A 22,282-nucleotide genomic window follows, 5' to 3' on the forward strand; every position below is an offset into this window, starting at 1 on the left:
CCTCTAGCAGTAGCACTTAAAGCTGGTTCTACCGACCGCTCAGGAGTAGAAACACAGTATCTTTGACAGCAACAAATAAATACCGTATTTTTCGCTCTATAAGACACACCAGACCACAAGACTGGTTTTTGGAGGAGGAAAACAAGAAAAAAAATATTCTGAATCTCAGAAGCCAGAACAGCAAGAGGGATCGCTGCGCAGTGAAAGCAGCAATCCCTCTTGCTGTTCTGGCTTCTGGGATAGCTGCACAGCCTGCATTCGCTCCATAAGACGCACACACATTTCCCCTTACTTTTTAGGAAGGAAAAAGTGAGTCTTATAGAGCAAAAAATACGGTATTTTGTTCTTTGAATTCCAAATGTTGAAGCTGTATAATATTTTTGGCAGGTATCGATCACAGAAGCTTACACACCAAAGGAAAGCTGTCCCCTCTCAGCACTAATTATATGCACTACAACCCCTCTAATTAATGTATTTCACATTTGTAACACCTGAAATGGGTTATCTGAACATTTCCCCATTGATCATTATTGATCTTTGCAAAAGTTGGACAACTAGACTGCTGCATGCTGATCATTTGCAAATTTTTGTATACTCTTTAGTGATGCACTACTAGCAGATAGTACTACTTTGTACTATTATTATGTATTATTATGTACTATTGTACTATTATTTTGCACTTGTTTCTTCAACCATTTGTAATATGTTCATTTATGATTGTATGATTCAGCCTTTTTAATTACTGTTATTTGTGCAGGCATTCTCTCTCATTGGAAACATCTAGACTGTTTGGACAAAAAACCCTCCCCTGTGCCCCAACTAAATCGACTCCAGAGGGTACCCCAACCCCAGGATGCTGCTGGGGAGAGGAAAACAATTTTGTTCTGTTGGCATAGAGTGCCTCTCTTCAGCAGTCATCATTGGATCCCACCCATGACGTTTGGACAACTGTCTGTTTCTTGGAGAAGGGGCATGTCCAAAGATGGCTGGGGATGCTGCTGAGAATACAAGCAGGGATCTGAGATTACGAAGCAAGACTACCAGTGCTTGCAAAAACTTAAAACCAGCATTAGCTCACTTCCTCTATGCCAAAGAGCTCTGTACAACACAGAAACTTATCTGTCAAGCTGGAACCAAGAATGGCAGTGATGACTTGCACCACTGCACTGAAACAGCACAAAAACTCCTATAGGGCTAAAATGGTTCTTTGGTGCCATCTTGTGTGTTAAAATGGAATGAATTGCAGCTCTCAGACTTGGTCTTATTGTTGAGCCTGGGAGAGCAGCTCAGCTCTTCTGTTGCACCCGAACTGTCAGGCTGAATCCTGGGAAGAGCTTGCTGGATTAGTTCAGATATGTCCAGCCTGATTCTTTTTATTGGGTGTTGTCCCAACTTGAGCCACATTCACACCACACATTTGAAACACCTAATGATGCTGCTTTAACAGGAGATTGCTTTTAACACCTAAAGTCCTGGAAACAAAATGTTATTAATTATGCTGTTTCACGGGCTTCTGAAATAGCTTTCATTATTCCTGTAGATGAAAAGAAGGATGTGTTCCACTCGTGGTGCTGCCTTCACAGTTGCTAGTTGGCTGGCTGTTTGCTGGCACCATCCCAAACCCAATATGCCACTTTTTGCTGGCATAATCCTTCTCTTTCAGCTGCTGGTATCAAGCCGGTACCAGTTGGCCAGACCAGGCAATATATACAAAATTGTACAATGAAAGCTTTCCTGTGAATAGACTGAAAAGGGCACTTACTTTGAAACCTGGGTAAATATTTCCCCTAATTCAAAACATGGCACCTGTACAAAGCCCTCCTCTTTGCTGCCACCTCCCAAATCACATAGGCCTCTGCCGCCTTTGGTTCTGTACTGTATGTTTCATGCAAATTGAGGATCTGAAGCCTATACCTTCTTTGAACCTGTAAACTAATTGCTCAAAAAATAATCAGGGTTGAGAGCCAGCTGCAGGCGAGTTCAGATGACAAATTAAATGCAGATACAAGGTTGATAGCAATTAGATTGCCACCTGATACGCAGCTTTAATCTGCACCCCTGAAGTCCAATTGTTTGCAGAGGTTGGCAAAGGAACAAGGGGGGGGGGAGAATGCTTCAAGTGCAGGAGGTATTAGGGTCTTATCCAAGGGACGGGAAACAGGATGGAACTCGTGCCAACTTTGTGCTCAGGTCCCTATGGTATCCTTTGAATCCCTTTTGAATTATTATTAATATTTTCTATAGCACTTTTAATTGCTGAGTGCTTCAGCCCTGCTGTGGGGAGAGTCAATATTATTACCATTTTAAAGGTGGGTAACTGAGGCTATATACCTTTAAAACACATCAGAAGCACATTTCTGCTCTCAAGGAATTCTGGGCGCTGCAGTTTGTTGAGGTTTGCTGGGAAATGTAACTCTGAGGGGTGAACTACAGTGCCCAGAATTCTTTGAGGAAAAGCATGTGCTTTGAATGTGCTACAAAGTGTGTACAAAGCCTTAGTGACATTTACTAGAGGTACTAGAGGGATAAATGCAGGTGGCTTCTAGCGTGAAAAGAGATATATTATTCAGGGCAGAAATTGTACGTTTTGGTGGTCTAATCTGGGTTCAGATTGGCACGTCAGCATCCCAGTGGGCCAAGGAATAAAACACAACCAGTGATGCAGACTTGGCAAATTCTAGTTTCCCAAATCCACAGCTGGCGCCAACCAAACTGTCCCACTGAGAGGCAGTGTGGCGTAATGGTTAGAGTGTTGGACTAGCCTAACCCAACTTCATAGGGCTGTTGTGAGGATGAAATGGCAAGGAAAACCATGTATACCACCTTGAGATTATTGGAAGACAAAGGCAGTATATAAATGTAATAAATAAATAAATAGTGTGGCAAGTTTTCAGCTTCTCCAGAACTTTTTATCAAGGATGTTACACAAAGCGTGTGCGTGTGTTTGAGAGAGAGATTCTTTCTCTCCAAAAAAATAGGCTGATGCAGCTTATCAACAGCTTGCAGCCACAATGGCTTTCTTTTACCTCCTCTACTTTCATAGACAGTAAGCCTCTAAACACCAGTGCTGGGAACAAGTGGGGAGAGAGCTGCTGCAGCACCAGGTTCTGCTTGTGGGTTCCCAGCAGGCTGCTGGCTGACCATGAATTTGTCTGATCCTCTTTTAAAGCCATCCAGGTTAGTGGCCCTCGCTACCTTTTGTGGCAGCAAATCCCATAGTTTTAACAATGCAACGTGTGAAGAAATACATTCCTTTGTCTGTCCTAATCTTCCAACTTCCAGCTTCATTGGATGGTCTGGAGTTCTGGTACTCACGAGAAAAGCTTCTTCCTAGCCACTTTCCCCATGCACAATTCTGTACACTGCTATACAGTGGTGCCCCGCAAGACAAATGTCTCACAAAACGAAAAACGCGCAAGACGAAAGGGTTTTTCGGTTTTTGCGTCACTTCGCAAGACGATTTTCCCTATGGGCTTGCTTCGCAAGACGAAACTTCTTGCGAGTTTTTTTTCCTTTTCCTCAAAGTGACCGCAAAGGCGAGCTCTGGTCGCGCGGCCGAGGGAAGCCCCGCTGTGGGTCGTCCAAAGTCAGCCCGAGCACGCCACTCACCTAAAAGGCACGGAGAGACGGAGGGAGCGCGCGAGGATCCCGGTGCAGAGGAGGCTCCTGCAGCAAAATAAAGGCAGTCGGCAGCCGGAGGGCTCCAGGACCCAGAGCTGCGGCGGGGCTGTCGATGGCGTTGCCGGAGACTCCTCCCTCTGGGCCTCGCTCTCTCCGCCTTCGCCGCTGCTTGCCCTGCCTGCGATCGGCCGGGCTCATCGCTCCGCTCTGCAGAGCGCTGCGCAAAGGCGCGGCGGGACAGGTGTCCGGGGACGCTTTGGCTGAGCGCGCCCCGGGATCGGAGGTGTGGGGTGCTTGCTGCAGATCTTATCTTCCGGGGTCGCTGGGATGGCGGCGGTCGGGGCTTGTGTTATGTAAGCGCGTCATGAGGGACTGCTTAAGAGGCCGGACGAGGCTTATGCAATGGCCAGATGCTCCCTAGGGGTCGAGGCTTGCAGTTGCGGGAACGAGTTTATACCTGTAGCCGCTAAGCCGCTAATAGCCGTGCTTCGCAAGACGAAAAAACCGCAAGACGAAGAGACTCGCGGAACGGATTAATTTCGTCTTGCGAGGCACCACTGTAGCATCTTTCCTTACTTACCCATTTTTCTAAATTAAAAAGCCTGAAATGCAGTAACCTTTCCCATAAAGGCCTTGTTCCTACCCCTTAAATCATTTTGATTTCCCTTTTCGGAACCTCCTTCAGCTCTGCAGTATTCCTTTTGATGTCATGTCTTACTTCTTCCCCGGCAACCTTCAAAATCCTGAGACTGGTGTTGTTTCTAAAGCTGCATCGCCTCAAGAGGCTCATGTCAACCAAAGATTCAAACATAAGTGCAAATGAACTTTTCCATGCTGAAGTCAGGATCTTATGAGAGCAGCGCCTCCTAAGATTAAGCTGCAGGCCTAAATTCTGCAAAATTCCATTGCCGTATATTCTACTGATGCTGCCCTACCGGAAGCAAAATCCAGGTGCTTGAACAAAAGACAGGGAAGTAAGAGGAAGCTTCAGAGATGGTTATGTTGACTCACTTGCATGCACACTGCACCACATCTGATCCTCCTTATGTTGTCTTTTAATAAGTGACTCACATCAAGAATAAATTAAAAACCATCGTGAACAAAACATTTTATTCCAGCATTTACAACAGGAAGCAGTAAACACTCCTTTTATGTTTTGCATTATTTCTTTTGAGGGAGGAGAGAATAATTTTATAAATAAAAAAAAAAGTAATGAAGACATACTATTTTATGAATTGCAATGCATCCCAACCCCCATTAATAAAATCTAAAATGCAGACTAGTAGGAAATAAAAATTGTTCCCAAAATTGCCAGAGATCTACAAAGAAAAGGTGCAGCAGCAGAATATGCCAGATGGATAACTGCTGTTTTATATCAACATTTACATTTATATTTTTCAAAAAGTCCCCAGCATTCAGCAGAACAATGAAACAGTGGGAGAAGTAGCTTGTAGCCTTTAATTTGAATTTTCCTAAGGTGAAGTTGTCAGAAGACAGGTGCTAATAGTGCCACAGCTTCATTGGTTTCAAATATCGTGCTTTCTAAATTCATCTCATGATTTGGGCCCCTATGCTTTTTAATTTTCACATTAATGACTCCGCAAGACGAAATGACTCACTCCGGCAATTAGAAGCAGGAAGGTGTGTTGTCCAATGACATAGTGCTACTTATGCTTTCCCATCTGGGTCTTAAAAATCTACTGGTGGATTTTAGTTTGTGCTGTGAACAGGAAAGCCTCATAGTAAACTACTAAAATAATTGTTTTTGGAAAACGCAGCTCTAGAAATAAATGGAGTCTGCACCAACATGAATTAGAGCAAACTCACTCCTTCAGATGTCTTGGGAGTCCTCTTTAGCAAATCCTTGTCTTGGAAATGGCATACTGAGTCGGTTGCACCAATGTAACACAAAATGTGGCCTTTCTCTCCAACAATGAGCAATCATTTAAAAATTATATTTATAATTTAATTTACATTATACTTAAGAGGCATGTACAAGGCTCCTGTATTTCCTTTTTAGAAATTTGTGAATGTGATTTGCATGTACAGTGGAACATCGGAAATTGAATGTAATCCATTCTGGAAGGACATTCAATTTCTGAAACGTTTGAATTCTGAGGTGCGGCTTCCGACTGGCTGACAGCTAGGCTTTTTGCAAATTGGAAGCCGCATCAGACGTTCAGGTTCCAAGGAACGTTCAAAAACTGGAACACTTACTTCCGGGTTTTTGACGTTCGGGAGCTGAAACATTCAGGAATGGAGAGGTTCGAGAACCGAGGTTCCACTGTAATTGATTGCTTCACCTATTAACAACGAGGCAATCAACTATTTTTTAAATAAAAAATGCAGCACGTACATTAATTTGTATGTGTAGATATGCTGTCTGTGCTGGATTTAATGGAACTGCCTACATGCAGAAGAGCTCTGCATCCACATAAGCAGGGCACACAGGTCTCCAGACTAGCCTGGCTACCTTAGATGAGCCTATTCCATCACAGAATAAGAGCAGCACATCTCACATCAATGGTTTGGCGTCCCCCCACATGCATTCTCATTAATTACCATCACTATGTATACACAAAATAGGCACAGGCACCTGGCTCCCGATACATTTTCAAAGTGGCCCTCTGCAGCAAAGGAGATCTGAGCATCAAAGTGGTATCAAATGCACAGGTTGTAAAGAGGAAAGTCTCACTGCTTGGAGCTTGGTTTAAATGTTAATGCAACACTGTTGATGCAGAACCTCTGCCCAGATGGCTCGGGACCATCGCCGAACACATGGCCCAGATGGGCATCGCACTGCAAGAGAATAACAGACTTAGTTGCAGTGCCAGTTCTTTAAATTAAAGCGTATCTACATAAATTAAACAGTCTGATTTCATAGCCAAAGGGGCCAATTAAGTCTGCAACTGCCATATAAGCAATACCTTCTGTGTTTAGAGCCAACTTCCGAAGCCCACTCATTTTAGTGTGCTCACGTTTGCATGCATGCAAATGCCCCAGGTGTAAAGTGTGGCCTCTCCTGGGTAAGCTTTCTGTGGAAAAGATACCTTAGTGCTAATAAGATGGTTTTATATGCCAAAAAAACCCATTCTTATTGAGAATACCACTTTAAAATCAGTATTAATTAATAGTATGGGGGGGGGGGAGAATGCCCTCATTCCAATCAGAATACAGTACCATTGTTAAATTTGTGAGTCAGTCAGGAAATCCACTGGGACTTCTGATGCAGATTCCATGAGTTTAATCACTCAAGGGGCAGATCTATAAATTTTACTTCAACTTTTGTAAGGTCAGCTTTCCTTACTCATCATACAACTGTCTCACATGTGCAGCCTGATCCTTTGCATATTTACTCAGAGGTAAATATTGTTGTATTTAACCGGGCTTATTCCCATTGGAAATGTGCACCAGAGTGCGGCAAAACCCTATGCATGTCAACTCAGAAGTAAGTCCTACTCGATTTAATGAGACCATTAATGTTGTGTAGGATTGTGTTGTAGTGGTCTAAACCACTGAGCTTCTTGGGCTTGCCGATCAGAAGGTCGGTGGTTTGAATCCCCGCAACAGGGTAAGCTCCCATTGCTTGGTCCCAGCTCCTGCCAACCTAGCAGTTCGAAAGCACATCAAGTGCAAATAGATAAATAGGTACCGCTCCAGTGGGAAGGTAAACGGCATTTCCGTGTGCTGCTCTGGTTTTGCCAGAAGCCGCTTAGTCATGATGGCCACATGACCTGGAAAAACTGTCTGCGGACAAATGCTGGCTCCCTCAGCCTGTAAAGCGAGATGAGAGCTGCAACCCCAGAGCCATCTGCGACTGGACTTAACTGTCAGGGGTCCTTTACCTTTATAGATTTGCCCCAGAAGTTCATACATTAGGTCCACTACCTGGGGCTAATTTCATGATTCATGAAAGTGTATTTAGTTGTGTTAATGCGGCTACACTTCGTTTTTTGTGACACATATAGAATAAGAGACTTGCATTTAAGGAACTTTATATGCTTTCTTTAAGGTAGGTGTACCTGTTTGCAGATGACTTCCGTGCTGCTTGTTCCTAGTGAATTATCAGGACGTCTCAAGATATTAGTATTGCTTTCATCTGTGCCATGTGTCCCATATGCTTCTGAAAAGGATGGCCACCCTGTGCCAGAATCATATTTTGTTTCTGAGCTATAAAGGACAGCAAAGTTGCATATTAATGAAGGGTTGTGGTGCACGCACGCACACACATGCACGCACGCACGCACGCACGTGCACACACAGAGGATGAGATAGATAGATAGATAGATAGATAGATAGATAGATAGATAGATGCATGGAGTCTATCACTAAATTTATCTCTCACCTACGAGCAAGAAAGTAGCTTGGAGAGGGATGTTGCTTTCCCAAATAACATTGCCTTTTTATCTTGTTATTTTCTCCCCACCCCAAAGATGGCAGTAGTAGTGTTCAAAACTCCCATTGTTCTAAGTGCATTTTGCAACAGGGAATTTCATTAGCGCAAGCAGTTTCTGACACAGTACTGTGCCTAAGATTTCAGATTAAAACTGCAGAGTGGAAGGAAAGGAGGACCTTTTTCTGCCTCCCCACTTCCAGCTACTCTCTGAAGACTGGAGAAGAGACCCTCTTAATAATATTAGGGGGGGTAGGCAGGTGGATGAAAATGCTGACAACCATAACTGCATTATTAAAAAGGCAATCTTGTATAACATGTGAATATCCTTAAATGGAAGGCTAAAAAGATGAAGTTTTGCTTTTAAATAGATGTTCAGTATGGAAATAATTAGGGCTGGATTTAGACACATCATAGAAGCATTTTTGTTGAAAGCATTGTAAATTTAAACAGGGAAAACAGGTAGAGAAAAAAGGGACTCCACATCACCATCTGGTGGCACAATGTTATATCACATATAAATCTAGCTGAGTCCCAGGATTATTTATAGCCCATGTGTTGTTGTTTTTAATAAATAGATGAAGGAGGGAGAGCAATTCAACCAAAAACTAAGGACTTCTGTAGCCCACTGATTTCAGAGAAGACTTTAACCCTATGCTTGATTTCTCCATGAAAACCAGTGAACCACAGCATGAACTAAGCATAGTAACTCATAAGTAAGTACAACAGATTTCTATTGGGTGTATTTGTTAGTGAGTGAGCCTTAAGCCTGTGCAGCTTTGACCAGACTGTGTCCAAAGTTTCTGAGGCTCCAATCCTGTACCCACTTGCATAGGAATAAGCACCACTGAGCTCAGGAAGACTTACACATGAATATTCATGCTGTTGCCCACATATGCCTTTAAGGAACAGGACACATGAAAAGTTCAAAGAAACAAACAAAACATGTCTATGTCTTCCAATTAAACATAGACATTTACATTTTTAGCAACCATGGTTTAACAAAATAAAAACGTTTTGTATTCTTCATACTTTCAGAAATATGGATCTATCAAGAAACATTCAGGTGGGAAATTGTGTCCTGTTTCAATCAGACATATACATTTTAGTTGTAGCCTGATTAAGTAGGAACTTTGTAAAAATCTGTGTGATATGCCTAGTCCAGCCACACTTGCAAACTCCTGGATCAAGGTGTACAAACTAGGCAAAATCAGCACTGTTCTAAAACCAAAGAAAGAAAAGCAGAGAAAGTAGACACCCATGTGAAAAGAGTCTCTTTCACCATCTTCATTTATCGAAAAACATTTATAAACTACTTACTATTTAAATTTTTTATAAGTAGTGTATAATATGAAAACAGACAATGCCATTACAGAGCCTAAAACCAACAAAACAGTAAAAAGCATATAAAAACAAATCTTCTAAGGAAGGCGGACCTGAAGTGAACTCTAGTTCAAAAAACACACACCCTAGGCCACAGTAAACGTGTTAGTCTTTGAAAGTGCCACAAGAGGGACTCCTTGCTGTTTTTCCATCTTACAATGTAAATGCAGGGAAGAGAGGCTCACAAGTATGCCAGAGATCCACTTTGAACTACTGAAAGTGCAACAGCAGGGATCATTCAGTGTGCAATTTAAGGGTTAAACAGGGCTTGTGCACAAGAGTAGAGATTTCTTATGCAAAGGAAGTCAGGAGCAGTAATGTTTCTGAATGGCAGTTGCTGGAAACTGAGGGAGAGGAGAGTGCTGCTGCGCTCAGATCCTGCTTGTGGGTGTTCCGCATGGCATCTGGTCGGCCGCTATGAGAACAGGTTGCAGGACTAGATGGGCCACCGGCCTGATCCTGCAGGCTCTTCTTATGTAAAGCAGTGGGAACAGCTCATTGCTGCATGGGAACTACCACTGGATTGGGACCAGTGCAATTATACTCTCTCCATTGACTATGGCTTTTCAAACAGGTGTTTAAAATTGTCTTGTTCGCTGTGTCTTCTACATCAGGTCTACATTTTCTTACTGTAAAAAAAACCCCCAACAACCTTGCCAATTTTCTGCCCTATTAAAATAGCTCCTCACCACAAATATCCCTGTGCGGTTTATTTATAAGTACGTCACTTAGTCTGCTAGAAACATGTTAGTAGCCACCAAAATGCTGCTGCTCAAAATTCTATTTGTTCTTTGAAGTAGTTCACCAGAGCATTTGTGGATAAATGGACATTCCCCAAACATATGTGTTAGATTAGCTCTTAATACACCATTCCTTCAACATACGTTGTTTACTTTGATCTGCATTTTAGCTGTCCCAAATGTAGTTGAGAGGATTTTAAGAAGTATGACCCTTGCCTATAATTTTATGACTGGGCTGAGGTTTGATGTTCCATTAAAATTCTGTGATTTGCTATCTATAAAACCTGAGGCTTATGTTCCATGTATTCCTAATCCTTAGTGAATTCTTCATAGGAGAAAGCAGTAACCTACATACCCTGCAGAAACACTTTGCATGCTTAGAGATTCTCAAGGGGCAGCTCTTGCTTTTGCCTACAGTTCAGCAGTAAACACAATACAGCTAGGGAGGAGACTCCTTCCAATAATCTGAATGTGGGTCTTATTTCTACTTGCAGCAGGCTGCAAGAACAGGTAATAATATCCAGCAGCTCAGACCAGGCCCCCAAATACCTAAGCAGTCAGAGCCGATGGGAGATAGCAGTCTATTGTGCTTTCTACTGCTCCCTGCAGTCAAAAGGGAGAATTCTGCACTAGTTAAAGGTTCCAGACTAGAGGAAGCCAACCTGGGGGTGTCCAGATGTTGTGGACTACAACTTCCATCATCCGTGACTATTGCCTGTGCTGGTAGGGACTGTTTGACATTAGAGTCCAAGGCATTTGGAGAGCACCGCTTTAACTATCCTTGTTCGAGACAATTTCCAGGGTCTTATCCTACATAGATCACAGTATGATTATTATTATTTACTAAATTTTAATTGCTTTCTACAAAAATAATCTCATGGATCTTACAAAGAACATACAAACGTATAAAAGAATTAGACAATACAACAATGTAATCAGTAAAAAACAACACCCACCAGACAAAAAAAGAGTGCCTGGTCACCACTGACACAAAAACCAATCAATAGATGTCCAATCAAAACTTAATCCGCTAATATTATGCAAAGTCAAATGCCCGGCAGTATAGGAAAGTTTTAGCCTGACACTAAAATATATTAATGCTAGTGCCAGGTGAGCCCTATGGGGAAGAGTATTCTGTAAGTGGGGAGATGACTGAAAAGGCTCTCTCCCTGAATGGACTAATAGCAGTGTTGGGGGAATTTTAACTGGTAATATTTTGCAGTGGGGAAAATTAACCTGTCCTCCTCCAGTGTCGCAGCCCTGAACTGAATCAGGGTCTCCTCACTGCACCCTTAGAGCTGGGCAGCCCAGGTTCAAATTCAGGCACAGCTGTGAAGCTCAATGGGTGACTTTGGACCAGTTGCTCTCTCAGCCTACCGTACCCTCACTAGTTTGTTGTGAAGGGAAAGCATTATGTACCTGAGCTCCAGCGAGAGTCAGACATACACACACATGTAAATTTGAAAAAAGTATATTGCAATTAGACTCCTACCTGAACAGCACAGCATTGCAGCATATGCAGTGGTACATCCCAGGCTCTGTGTTAGTCAGATGGATTCCACTAAAAGGCTTCAAACATGCATTGTTAATATTCTAATTCTTAGCCATCTTTCCCACCCTCCACCTCCAAGTCAGCTTGCAAAACCAAACATCAAGCAGGCTCATATGTGGGAACTTCCAGTGTAACATGGATATTCAACCTGCATGTTCTTTGTCACCCTGAGAAGTTTCATTCCCACCTTTTACTCTCCTGGGGGTAACCAAACCAAGGAGCAGAATCTTACAGGTTCAGGTATGTGGTCATCACACATTTACAGCACCCAACATCACTCTTGTCTAAACAGACAGAATCTGTGCTCATCACTGCAATCAGTTTAGGATGGATAAAGAGAAGTAATTCTTCACGGAACTTTATAGGATTTCCTATAACGCTATATTGTGTTTTTAATATTTGGTTGGAAGCCGCCCAGAGTGGCTGGGGAAACCCAGCCAGATGGGCAGGGTATACTGTAAATAATAAATTATTATTATTATTATAATTATTATTCCTGCCACAATTTGTGATGATGCCTTTAAAAACGGACTTAGTCATGTAAGAAGAAGAGGTCTATCTATTTCATCTATTAGAAGTGGGGAACTTTCAGCCTGCAGGAAAAAATTAGGCCTGCCAGTCTGGCAAATTTGACTTGCATGGCTGTTTTCAGCCAGCCCTGCCCACCTGTCACTCATCTGATGTCCTAGGTCTAGGACATCAAGTGCAGGAGAGGTAAAGCCCCAGCTGCCAATGAATCATTAGGAGTGCTCAAGTGGCAGCAGGGCTTGCAGGCAGCACTGTTTACATTTGCTGCCAAATGCAAGCCACCCTGGGATTGATTCTACTTGGGGGTTCCTGGTTGAGATCCTGAACAGAGCCAAAACTCTGCCAAATTAAGGAACAGTTATGCAATGTATGTCTACGTTGAATATACATTTCACCTGCTTGGAAACTATTACAACTCTTGGCTTACCAGTTCAGTTCCTTTTTCCCTGGTGACATAAAACTGCTCAGGAGTCAACTTCTTTTGCCAGTCAGTGGTAACACTTGACTCATCGTATCTTGTCAAAGAACCCACATCTTTATCTAGAAAGGTGGAAGAACAAGAAATTCAACCAACAGGTATAAGCCACTGTGCACAGAAGAAATTTCTATATGCCAGATTGCACCAGAAGGCGAACAGTAATTACATCCAGAGCCAAGAGAAGGCGATACATGGAGGCCTGCAATTACAGCTGACAAGTTGCTGAAATACAAGGCGCTTAGAACAGCTGCTGAGAGAGAAGCGTCACTCCACAGTGGCGGCATTTACTAGGAAATGGTCAAAGGCTCATATTCATGGAGGAGTTGTTTAATGGGGCCTTGAGAACAATAAAAAAGATATTGCATACAGTTAAAGGGGTGGGGAATCTTTGTAAAGAAAATGGTTTCAAATAAACATCATATCACCCTTGACGAATTGACAGCTCTTCCATCTCCCAGAGGCCTCATCAATCCTGCAACACACAGGTTGCTTCTAAACCACCATTTCCCCTCTTCCTGGTGCACACAAATTTACTTGCAAGCTCGCAAACTGACCTGCATCTGTCGCAGAGCTTGGCTAGTGTGCCTGATTGGACTAAGCATATTAAGCTGCCTGGCATGTTGCACACCAGCAGCATTTGGCAAAGCTAAGAGCACAATTCTAACTTGTCAGGATGGTGTGTTGCAGTGCCAGAAAGGGATCCAGTGTGATGGATAGCCCAGCTTAGTCCTGGTGGATGGGAAACTGCCTAGTGATGGCTAGTATTTCAGGGCCAACAGATCACCAAAGCGGTAAAATCCTCAGACTATGATAGCCTGGAACTGGCACAATGAAAAGAGGATGAGGGAATCTATTTAAAAACATTATTTACACACCATCTTGCTTGCCCTCATTAAAACACAATGAAGTATATTACAGTTGCCTTCATTTTGCAAATGGAAAAACTGAGTCTGAAATATAGTTATTTGCCCAAGTGACTTAATGGGCAATTAAAAACAAGCTTGGCACTCCATGGTCCACATCCAAATATTCAGGAACTGGTGCCCATTCTGGCTCTCCCAGAATGCAAAAGGACAAAACGAGGCCCATTCCTGGGACGGTATCAGTGAAACAATGCAATTGTGTGACTAAACAGAGGCCTGATCTACCCAAGCAGCAGAATGAGATGCTGGGGTGATTTGAACCACTCGGGGCTGCAAGTGACAAGTGAAGTACTGGGTCTGAGTGCTCTCATACTTAAGAATAATAATAATCTGTGCAAGTAAATAAACGAACCAAAAACTTCTAATACACCAATGTAATATACCATCTAGCCTCTGTGGTGCTAATTTTATACCTGTAAAAATTAAAAAAATGTAGTTTTTAAAATCACACTGGTATGACCTGTAGTCTCAAGTAGTACAGTCATACCTCGGGTTGAATGTGCTTCAGGTTGAGTGCGTTCAAGTTGCGCTCCGCAGCAACCTGGAAGTAACGGAACGTGTTACTTCCGGGTTTCGCCGCTTGCGCATGCGCAGACGCTCAAAATGATGTCACACAATGTCGCTTGTTACGTTCACTTCAGGATGCGAACGGGGCTCCAGAACGGATCCCGTTCGCATCCCGAGGTACCACTGTATAGCCTATTATACCACTTCAAGATGATACCACCCATTCCCACTTTGTTTTGCTCTGCGCACACGCACACGTTGTCCTTCCTTTGCACTGCAACTCGTCTCCCTAACGAATAAACCCGGGTAATTTGCTGTTGCTATAATTAAATCAACTCTTAAGTCATGCATAAGGAGCACCAGAGCAATCGCCCCGAGCTGCCTCCGAGCAGCAACAGAAGGAGCACCGCACCCCCCGCTCCCTCCCCGTGAGGCCGGGAAGCCCCGTAGGGAGACGCAACCCCCACCCCGCACCCCTCTGCCACCCAGCCAGCTCCGAGCAACTACCGCCGGTGTCGGTGTGCGCAGCTCGGGGGCCAAGGCAGACGCCGCTCCGGGCTGCCCCCTGCGAAGCGCGCAGAAACAGCGGCGGCGCCTGCACGACCGGCTGCAGGGCGCGAAGTCTCCTGAGGACTCGAGCGGCAGCCATGGTCGCCTCTGAGGAGCCCAGAGCTGCGTCGCGCTGCTCCCGGGCTCCGCGCTTGGACTGAGGCCCCGCCCCGCCCTCGGCGCGCGCGCGGCCTGGCGGCTTCTTGCTTCGCTCCCGGGCCCGAGAGAGGAGGATGCGCGCGGAAAGGCCTTCTCCTCCTTGAGGGAGGCAGGCGGGGCCGCCGCTCCAGAAGGCTGTTAACAAGCCGGGCGTAGACGACTGTCTGACAGGAATCAAGGAGGCGCAAGTCGGAATCTGCTCAAAACGTTTCGCCGCCTAAGGCACAGGCAGCAAACGAGTGCCCTGCGTCAATGTGTTGTTTTGGCACCTGAGGAGGCAAATTCCTCCACAACTGCTTCTTCCCCCTCCTTGGCAGGAAAACTAATACTACTACTGCAGTACTACTATTATAACATTAAATAATGAACCATTTGGATGACCTTTTGTGAGGCCCCAAATCATCCGCCTGAGGCAATGGTTTCACTCTAATGGTGGGGCCGGTCCCACTTTTCATACCGTTCCCAGCAAAAGGAACCCCGCAACGCAAAGATGAGGATGAAGCGTAGAAGCAACACACTTCCTTCCTGACTCTTGGTGGCACCAGAAGGAAAACCCCGGGGGCACAGAAGGGGGAAAGTATATTTCTAGGTGGGCAAGTTGTGTCACATATGTTAAGATGGGGGGGGGGGGGGATTTGATGACTGCAGTCCAGCAATGTGTATGTTCCCGACCCTGATTTAGTTTGAGGGTTTCATAGTATTGTAGAGTTGGAAGGGATGTTGAGGACGATCTAGTCCAATCCCCTGCAAGGCAGGAATTTCAACTAGATCATACATGACATCTTCAACCTCAGCTTAAAAACCTCCAAGCAAGGAGAGTGCATCACCTCTCGTGGGAGTTCCAATGTCAGAAGGTTCCATTTCTTATACATGCCCTTCTTACATCTCAGCTCATCTGTAAGCTCCACAGACAGCCACACCGGTTTCTTTAAGTGCTTCCCACTTTTCTTGTTGGAATTGTCTGCCGTTGTGCCTTCAATATTTCAACTTAAAGACTCTCCCATCATAGCTGTCAACTTTCCTCTTTTCTTGCGAGGAATCCTATTCGGGATAAGGGAATTTCCCTTAAAAAAACGTAAACGTTGACAGCTATGACTCCCATCCATCTTGGACTCCCTTCTCTTTTGAGTTTTTCTGACCATGGGATTTCACTCAGTAGTTCCTTAAGCTTTTTGAAATCAGCCTTCTTAAAGTCAAGAGTGCACATCCGACTACATTCAGCTTTCCTTTGCCTGTGTGTAATGAAACCCAAGAGGACATGTTCACTTCCTCCCAAGGTTCCCTGTACTTTCACTTTGTTGATCAGTTTCTCCCTCTTGGTAAGGATCAGGTCTGAGAGAGATGCCTCCTGCCCTGTTGCTTCTTCTACCTTTGACCTGCCCTCTTGATAATAAAACAACTAAATTTTATGGCTCTTTGGAAAGCAATAAAAAAATTGAAATGTAGAGTTTGCATCGGTTCTTTGGACTTTAAATGCTTAAACACCCTGTGCAGCTTTCCTTATCAAATGTGCAAACCCTACACAACTTTGAGGAGGGCAGGGGAGACAGGATATTCTGATCATGGATCCCTCCCATCACTGGTAACTTGGTTCTGAGATCATTTAATTAGAGATACCAGGTATTCAACCTGCAACAGTTTGCATGCAAAACTTGTTTACCACTAGCCCATGAAGACCTCATCCTATAAATGCTATCAGCTATAAAACATTTTGCCCCCACCCAGCCAAAGCTCCATAACTGGCTTTCCAAAGATTTCAATATTTCAGATATTGACTTTCCAATCAACCTTTTTTTTAGCAGACAGCCAATGTGTATTACAAAGTATAATAGGAATCAATATTAATACTTACATATTTTATAGAGAGGATAACTCTATTTTAGCTGAGAAGTGAATTATTGTCCTGACCAAATCTACATCTTCTCTTGGAGCAGTTTAACCTATTTCTACTGCACCATTTGCACTTGACATAAATCACTTGCACACTAGGAGTAGGTGCTAAGTTCAGTGGAAGTTGAGGGCACTCAGGAGATCAAATTATAAGGCCCATCAATTGCTGTCTAATCTTGAGTCAAAGTTCATGAAAACTGCAGTGAAAGAGGCCCAGCACAAAGTTTAATTAATGATTAGATCAGTTCGCTTCAGCACTCAGAGGGAGCATGCTGTTAATTATATGGGTATAATGATTTTACAGTATGTAGCAGGGGGTGGAATGAATCTATGCTCCACTTCCAGCAGTTACTGGAGAGACATTGATTCAACAAAACACGAAATGGAACACGGAACAAAAGTGACAGGTTTGATGCCAGCCAGCATTTTAGAAATATTGCCACATATGTGTAAGAAAATGGGATTGTCTATTAATTTTGACATGGTCTTCATGTTCCAATAATAGGTGCATTGGATCAGAGTTTATGTGTTTATAGATTAAAATCAAGTTCAAAAGTATAAATAGAGTAATAAAACACCTCAAAGCCAGTAACACAGAGCAGAATGCAATACACCAGTAGCTTTCAAGGGTCTCTCTGTGACTAATTAGCTAAGTCACCAGACAGCAGCAGCTAAAAACAATGAGGACCAGGGGGACTTCCCTTGGTAGGTTGTTCTAGATTAGGTGTAGCCAACATGGTGCCCTCCAGTTTTTGCTGGACAACAGCTTCAGTAAGCTCAACCAGCCTGACCAATAAGGATGATGGATGCTATTGTCTAGTAATATCTAGAAGGCATCACATTGGCTGTTCTAGATCAATAGTAATCAATCTTTTCATATTAAGGATCCAAGCCCAAATTTGCATTTGGGGATCCACTTTTTCATTTTGATATATTTGTAAGACTGTAGTATTGTTGCTGTGATTCACCTTAGGTCAGGCTGTGGCTTTCCTGTGAATAAGTACCACTGAAATCAAATGGGCTTACCTCTGAGCAGACATGCCAAATATTTTACTGTTAACTGTGCTATAAACCTTCAGGAATGCAACCCAGATAATTGGGTTTGTCTAAAATTCCTATTAGGACAACATTATGTCAACAAAAATAATGTGCAAGCTTTCAACTTCTCTAGATCTCTTCATCAAGCTAAATGATAAACAGAGTGTGGAGAGGAGAAACATTAGCTGATGGTGAAGCAACCAGGTTTGTATATGGAATGTAGGAGGAGATAGCAGACATTCAAGTGAGGCAATATTAGGTGCTATGCAGATTTCACATTCACCTAGCGCTGCAGGGAAGAAACATACAATGATAGATTCCTCATATTTTAAAACATAGAATCCAGTTGTTACCACAGTCTATCTCAGTTTGTCTGAAGTATATTATATCATCTTGCTAACTATTGGGGCTGGGGAGTGTGTTTTTTTCAGGATTCTGTCTTCTGGAAAGCAGCAGGAAAAACAGCATGTGTGTGGGTGGGTGTTTGAAAGAGTAGGTGGCAGCTAGTGAGAGTCCCCTCCATGTGGCGATTATATTTTTCTTGATTTAACTGCATCTTGGCACAGCCTGGCTGACAGGTTTGAAGGGCAACCTGGTCATCACACACATTTATGTAAGCAGATGCTGAGTTGCATCTTTTGTCCGGATGGGTGAGTCACACACAGAAAGGCATCACCCCCATTACAAGCTATACTTTTAGGGGTTATAAACAAAGATTTCGAAGTTTGCAGTAAATACTTTTTGATTTTCCTTCAATATTACTTCTCTTTCCTAGGTATGCCAGCATCTCGCAAATTCAGGCAGTTGCCTAGGGACCACAATTTTATTAAGGATTTCTCTTTGAACTGAGTCTTCAACTTGCTGAGATCTTACCCATCCTCTCTGCTGCTCTTCCAGAACTTTGGAGACTGGTAGGGCAAATGAATCCAGGAGCTCAGAAGTGAGTAAGTGGTATGCTTTTGCTGATCATTAAACAAGTCTCTTGAATTGTAGGTGGTGGTGAGGAGCAGAAACTGCCCTTGATTTCCCTGGAGACTCCCAGAAACATATTGCCAGCCCATTATTACATTACTTTGTATAGAGGTTTTACATATACAGAGGGCTTTACAGTTCATACCTGATATGTAAGAATTCCACTTCTGCAAATGCTTGTAGTAATTCATGGCAAATAGGCATTATGTTTACAGGGAGGTAGGCTTCTCTCCCCCTGCTCTTCATCCTTTCTTTATGTTTGCACCAGTTACAAGACAGAACAGGAGACCAGTTTAAATAAAAGAAAATAAATCAGGGGATACAATACTGAGGGTGATCACTGTGGAATATAGGAGAGAGAACCTGATATGTGATTGGCAAATGGGAAGTGGCTTCATGCCAGGTGGATGCGAGTTCAAAGAGATGAGCGCCAGTGGCAAAGCTGGGCCTGGATTAGAACATGACAGGAAACAGGTGTTAGGAATGAACTAGTCCAGAAGCACAGAGTACTTGCTGAGACCTCTGGTCAATTGGCTGGAAGCCATCTCCCTGCTCAGACATTTCCTGCTTCATGCTGAGCTACTCTGCCCACCAACAGAGGTACATGAAACCCCAGCTAACAATTGAAATGACAGAAATCCGCTTGTTTTCCATATAAATCCACTATAGGCAGGGCTGTGTAATCACAGTATGAAAGCACAGAAGAAAAAGGTTTGGAGCACAGAATTCAGTATCTTAAGAATCACACACTTACTCTTTCTAAAAAACAAAAATTAATATTCCAGTCCTTATATCTGTGAAGACAGAATGAAAATGTTCAGCCTTCCCCCACCATTACCCCATATTGAAGGAGAGGTAGGAGGAGGCAGCTGAGTAGGATTCTCAATGGGCAGTGGATGGGTGACACTGCATACTTCTTTGCTGCTCTCTATGATTAGCCAAAACTAATTTATATATGTGCCTAGGGTTATTCACATGCTTATGTTGTTTATCGTATTCAGCTTGGAGCAGAACTTTGAATATGTTTGTGTGTAATTTTGATTTGTTAAGTGTGGTGAATACGAAGCTTAAGCTACAGGAAATCAGCAGGAAGCCTAAGTATGTATGCAAGGACATTCTGAGGCCTTCGCTCATATTTATACCTGACAAATCTTCTCAGGCACATTTATCTCAATAATGCATCTAGACGGCATTGGTTTTCTATATTTCCATTACCCAACAGGCTCTGTTTCTCTGTCTTCACACACACCCACACACCCTGTCATGGAAGTGCTGTCATTCCAGCATAAAGCCTAACTTTATGTAGATTAGCACTATTTATTTATTTATTTAAATTACATTTTTATTTAGTTTTCATTCAGTTACACATTTTTAACAATCTTTACATTACATTCAAGTTATAACCATTTTCAATATCGTATTTTTTCCTACCCCTGTGACTTCCCTCTACCATATTGCAGCTTCTTCTACTTACATTTATTTTTCCATTGTGTTGTGAATATTATTTTCATTTTTCCCCATAAAATGAATGGCTTATCTATCCATATTTTAGCTTTGCAAAATTTAATATGTGTATTAATTTACTAAGTTAAACATCTCTAAAAACAAGTATCCACAGAAATAAAAAACAATGTTCATTTAATCAAAACCTTAAAAATGCCATCCACCCATCAACTATGCTGCTGTATGTGTATCTTTGCCCCCCACCCCCGCTTGTCTGTTGATTTGTCCAGTCTCTGTGCCAGACTATTTTATAATCATCCTTCCTAGCCAAAACGTCTTGAGTAGCACAGATCTTGAACACCACAGTGGACAAAGAATCATTTGTCCACAGTGGCTTCCTGTAGGTTATTTTAGTGGATTTATCACCCTGAACTAAGCCCAGGCCATCTGTTACATCCTCTAATTACAAATGCAGAAAGAGGTAATTCACAAAGGCATCATAAAGAAAGTAAAATATAAATGATTTAATGGCAAGCGTATGTTATGTTTCATGCACCAATCAGGCGTAAATGACTTTTAAAAAATCAAGATCATCCTAACAGGGCAGGGATGGGATGCACACCAAAGGAATGCTTTTCCTCAAATCACCCAGTCTTCTGGGGTGTCATCCATCCAAAAATGACATATCTGATTAATTAAAACATACACAAGATTATGTTGTTGCTGATTTATTAGTGGAGTTCAAGCTCTTTCATTAACGCAACGTTTTTTCTTTCCTCCTCCTGGGTCTTTTTCCCAGGAGGACAGATTGGGAAGGGGGAGCACAAAAATGCAAGGAGTATTTATGGCTCAAGCACAAAGTGATATTTCAAAGCCCCATTTTCAAATCACTTTGAACTGACAATATTTGATCAAATAGAGATTGCAGTATTTTAGAAAGGATATGAGATTCCCATTTACATTTCAATATTTTTTTTTCTCAGTTCTGTGGGTTGATTAAGACTCTCATGAATTTTTAATCCAACTGCTTGTCCTGACTCTCTCTTGAGATTCCATTATTGAGAACGTTGATACATCTGGAGAAGTAAAGCTTAGGGAGTAAACACTCATTTCATGAAGGGTGAATTTTATCATCGTGTCTAAGAGTGGGTTGGAAAAATCCTGGTTCCACAATTTGTCTTAGCCACAAGAGGATTGGGCCAGCCACTGTTCATTCATTCCCTCTATTTCTTTCTTCTCCCCTCTTAAGTGTTATATTTGCCCTGACCACTTTTTAAGCAATACCCTGGGGATGTAAGTGCTTAAGTGTAAGCCAAGGATCTCCTCCTGCTCCTAAGATGTCACTCAGCAGGTCCAGTAAATGCCATCCCTTACAGCATGGGTGGGGTATTTGGTTTTCCATTATGAGGTCCCGTTGACTTACAGACAACCAGGGGCTACCTCTGAGCCAGAGCAAGTGGTGGGTGGAGGTTGTAGTACTGCAGGACTCTGACATTCTCTCTCTCTCTCTCTCTCTCCCTCTCCCTCTCCCTATGCCAGTCAATCTCTCTGTGTTGCATGAAATTAGGTTCCCCACCCCAGTACTACAGATTTCCCAAAGCCCAAGTGTAGGTGTCTTCCAGGGGAAGTGAGAACCTCAGTGCACAGAATCATCCACAGACTAGCAGGTCCTCTGCACACGTTTACTCGTGTTAGCCACTCTGAGACCTTGGCATGGGGCGGAATATAAATAAGATAAAATAAATAAAATAAAGCAAGGAAAAAATGATTGATTTGTTTTGTGCTATGTGGTTGGGTGAATATTATCCATAACAGCCAGTAGGGATGGGTGAATCTCAACTTTGGTTTCTTGTTCTTCCACTCTTAAAGTTAACTTCTTCACATTTCCACATCAGTTTGTGAATTTTTAGAAAACAAGTCCTTATAAAAAAATCAGCAGCAGTGTGAATTTCTTCTGATATACATATTTGCATACAATTTACCCAAAGATAACACATTTTTGTATGTTATTTTTACCAATATGCATTTTTATGCACACTTTACTTGGTATATGCATTGAAATTAGCAATGTTACACTCAACCTGAAGCCACTTTAACCCGCGGTAT

The 22,282-nt window shown here is 42.8% G+C and overlaps 2 protein-coding genes across 3 annotated transcripts in view; one reads left to right on the forward strand and one right to left on the reverse strand.

Moving 5' to 3' along the window:
• The window catches only part of PIP4K2A (phosphatidylinositol-5-phosphate 4-kinase type 2 alpha), a 182,652-nt gene that overhangs the window by 6,500 nt on the left and 153,870 nt on the right, over positions 1 to 22,282 (forward strand). Inside the window, exons 1-2 of one of the 2 annotated variants that reach the window (XM_080974506.1) lie at positions 15,289 to 15,422; positions 18,537 to 18,705. The gene's annotated coding sequence lies outside the window, so the exon portion shown is untranslated. Of the gene's footprint in view, positions 1 to 15,288; positions 15,423 to 18,536; positions 18,706 to 22,282 lie in introns of those variants that run through there. The other variant, XM_080974505.1, reaches the window with a different exon arrangement.
• MSRB2 (methionine sulfoxide reductase B2) lies at positions 4,705 to 14,893 on the reverse strand. The gene is made up of 5 exons (XM_080974516.1): positions 14,633 to 14,893; positions 12,645 to 12,757; positions 11,630 to 11,706; positions 7,644 to 7,791; positions 4,705 to 6,420 (listed from the first exon to the last, which is right to left on the reverse strand). Exons 1-5 carry the CDS (start codon positions 14,772 to 14,774, stop codon positions 6,313 to 6,315), a joined length of 588 nt encoding a protein of 195 aa, XP_080830642.1. The 5' UTR covers positions 14,775 to 14,893; the 3' UTR covers positions 4,705 to 6,312.

The sequence above is a fragment of the Podarcis pityusensis genome, assembly GCF_964106645.2.
Source record: "Podarcis pityusensis genome assembly, chromosome: 12".
Lineage (NCBI taxonomy): Eukaryota > Metazoa > Chordata > Lepidosauria > Squamata > Lacertidae > Podarcis > Podarcis pityusensis.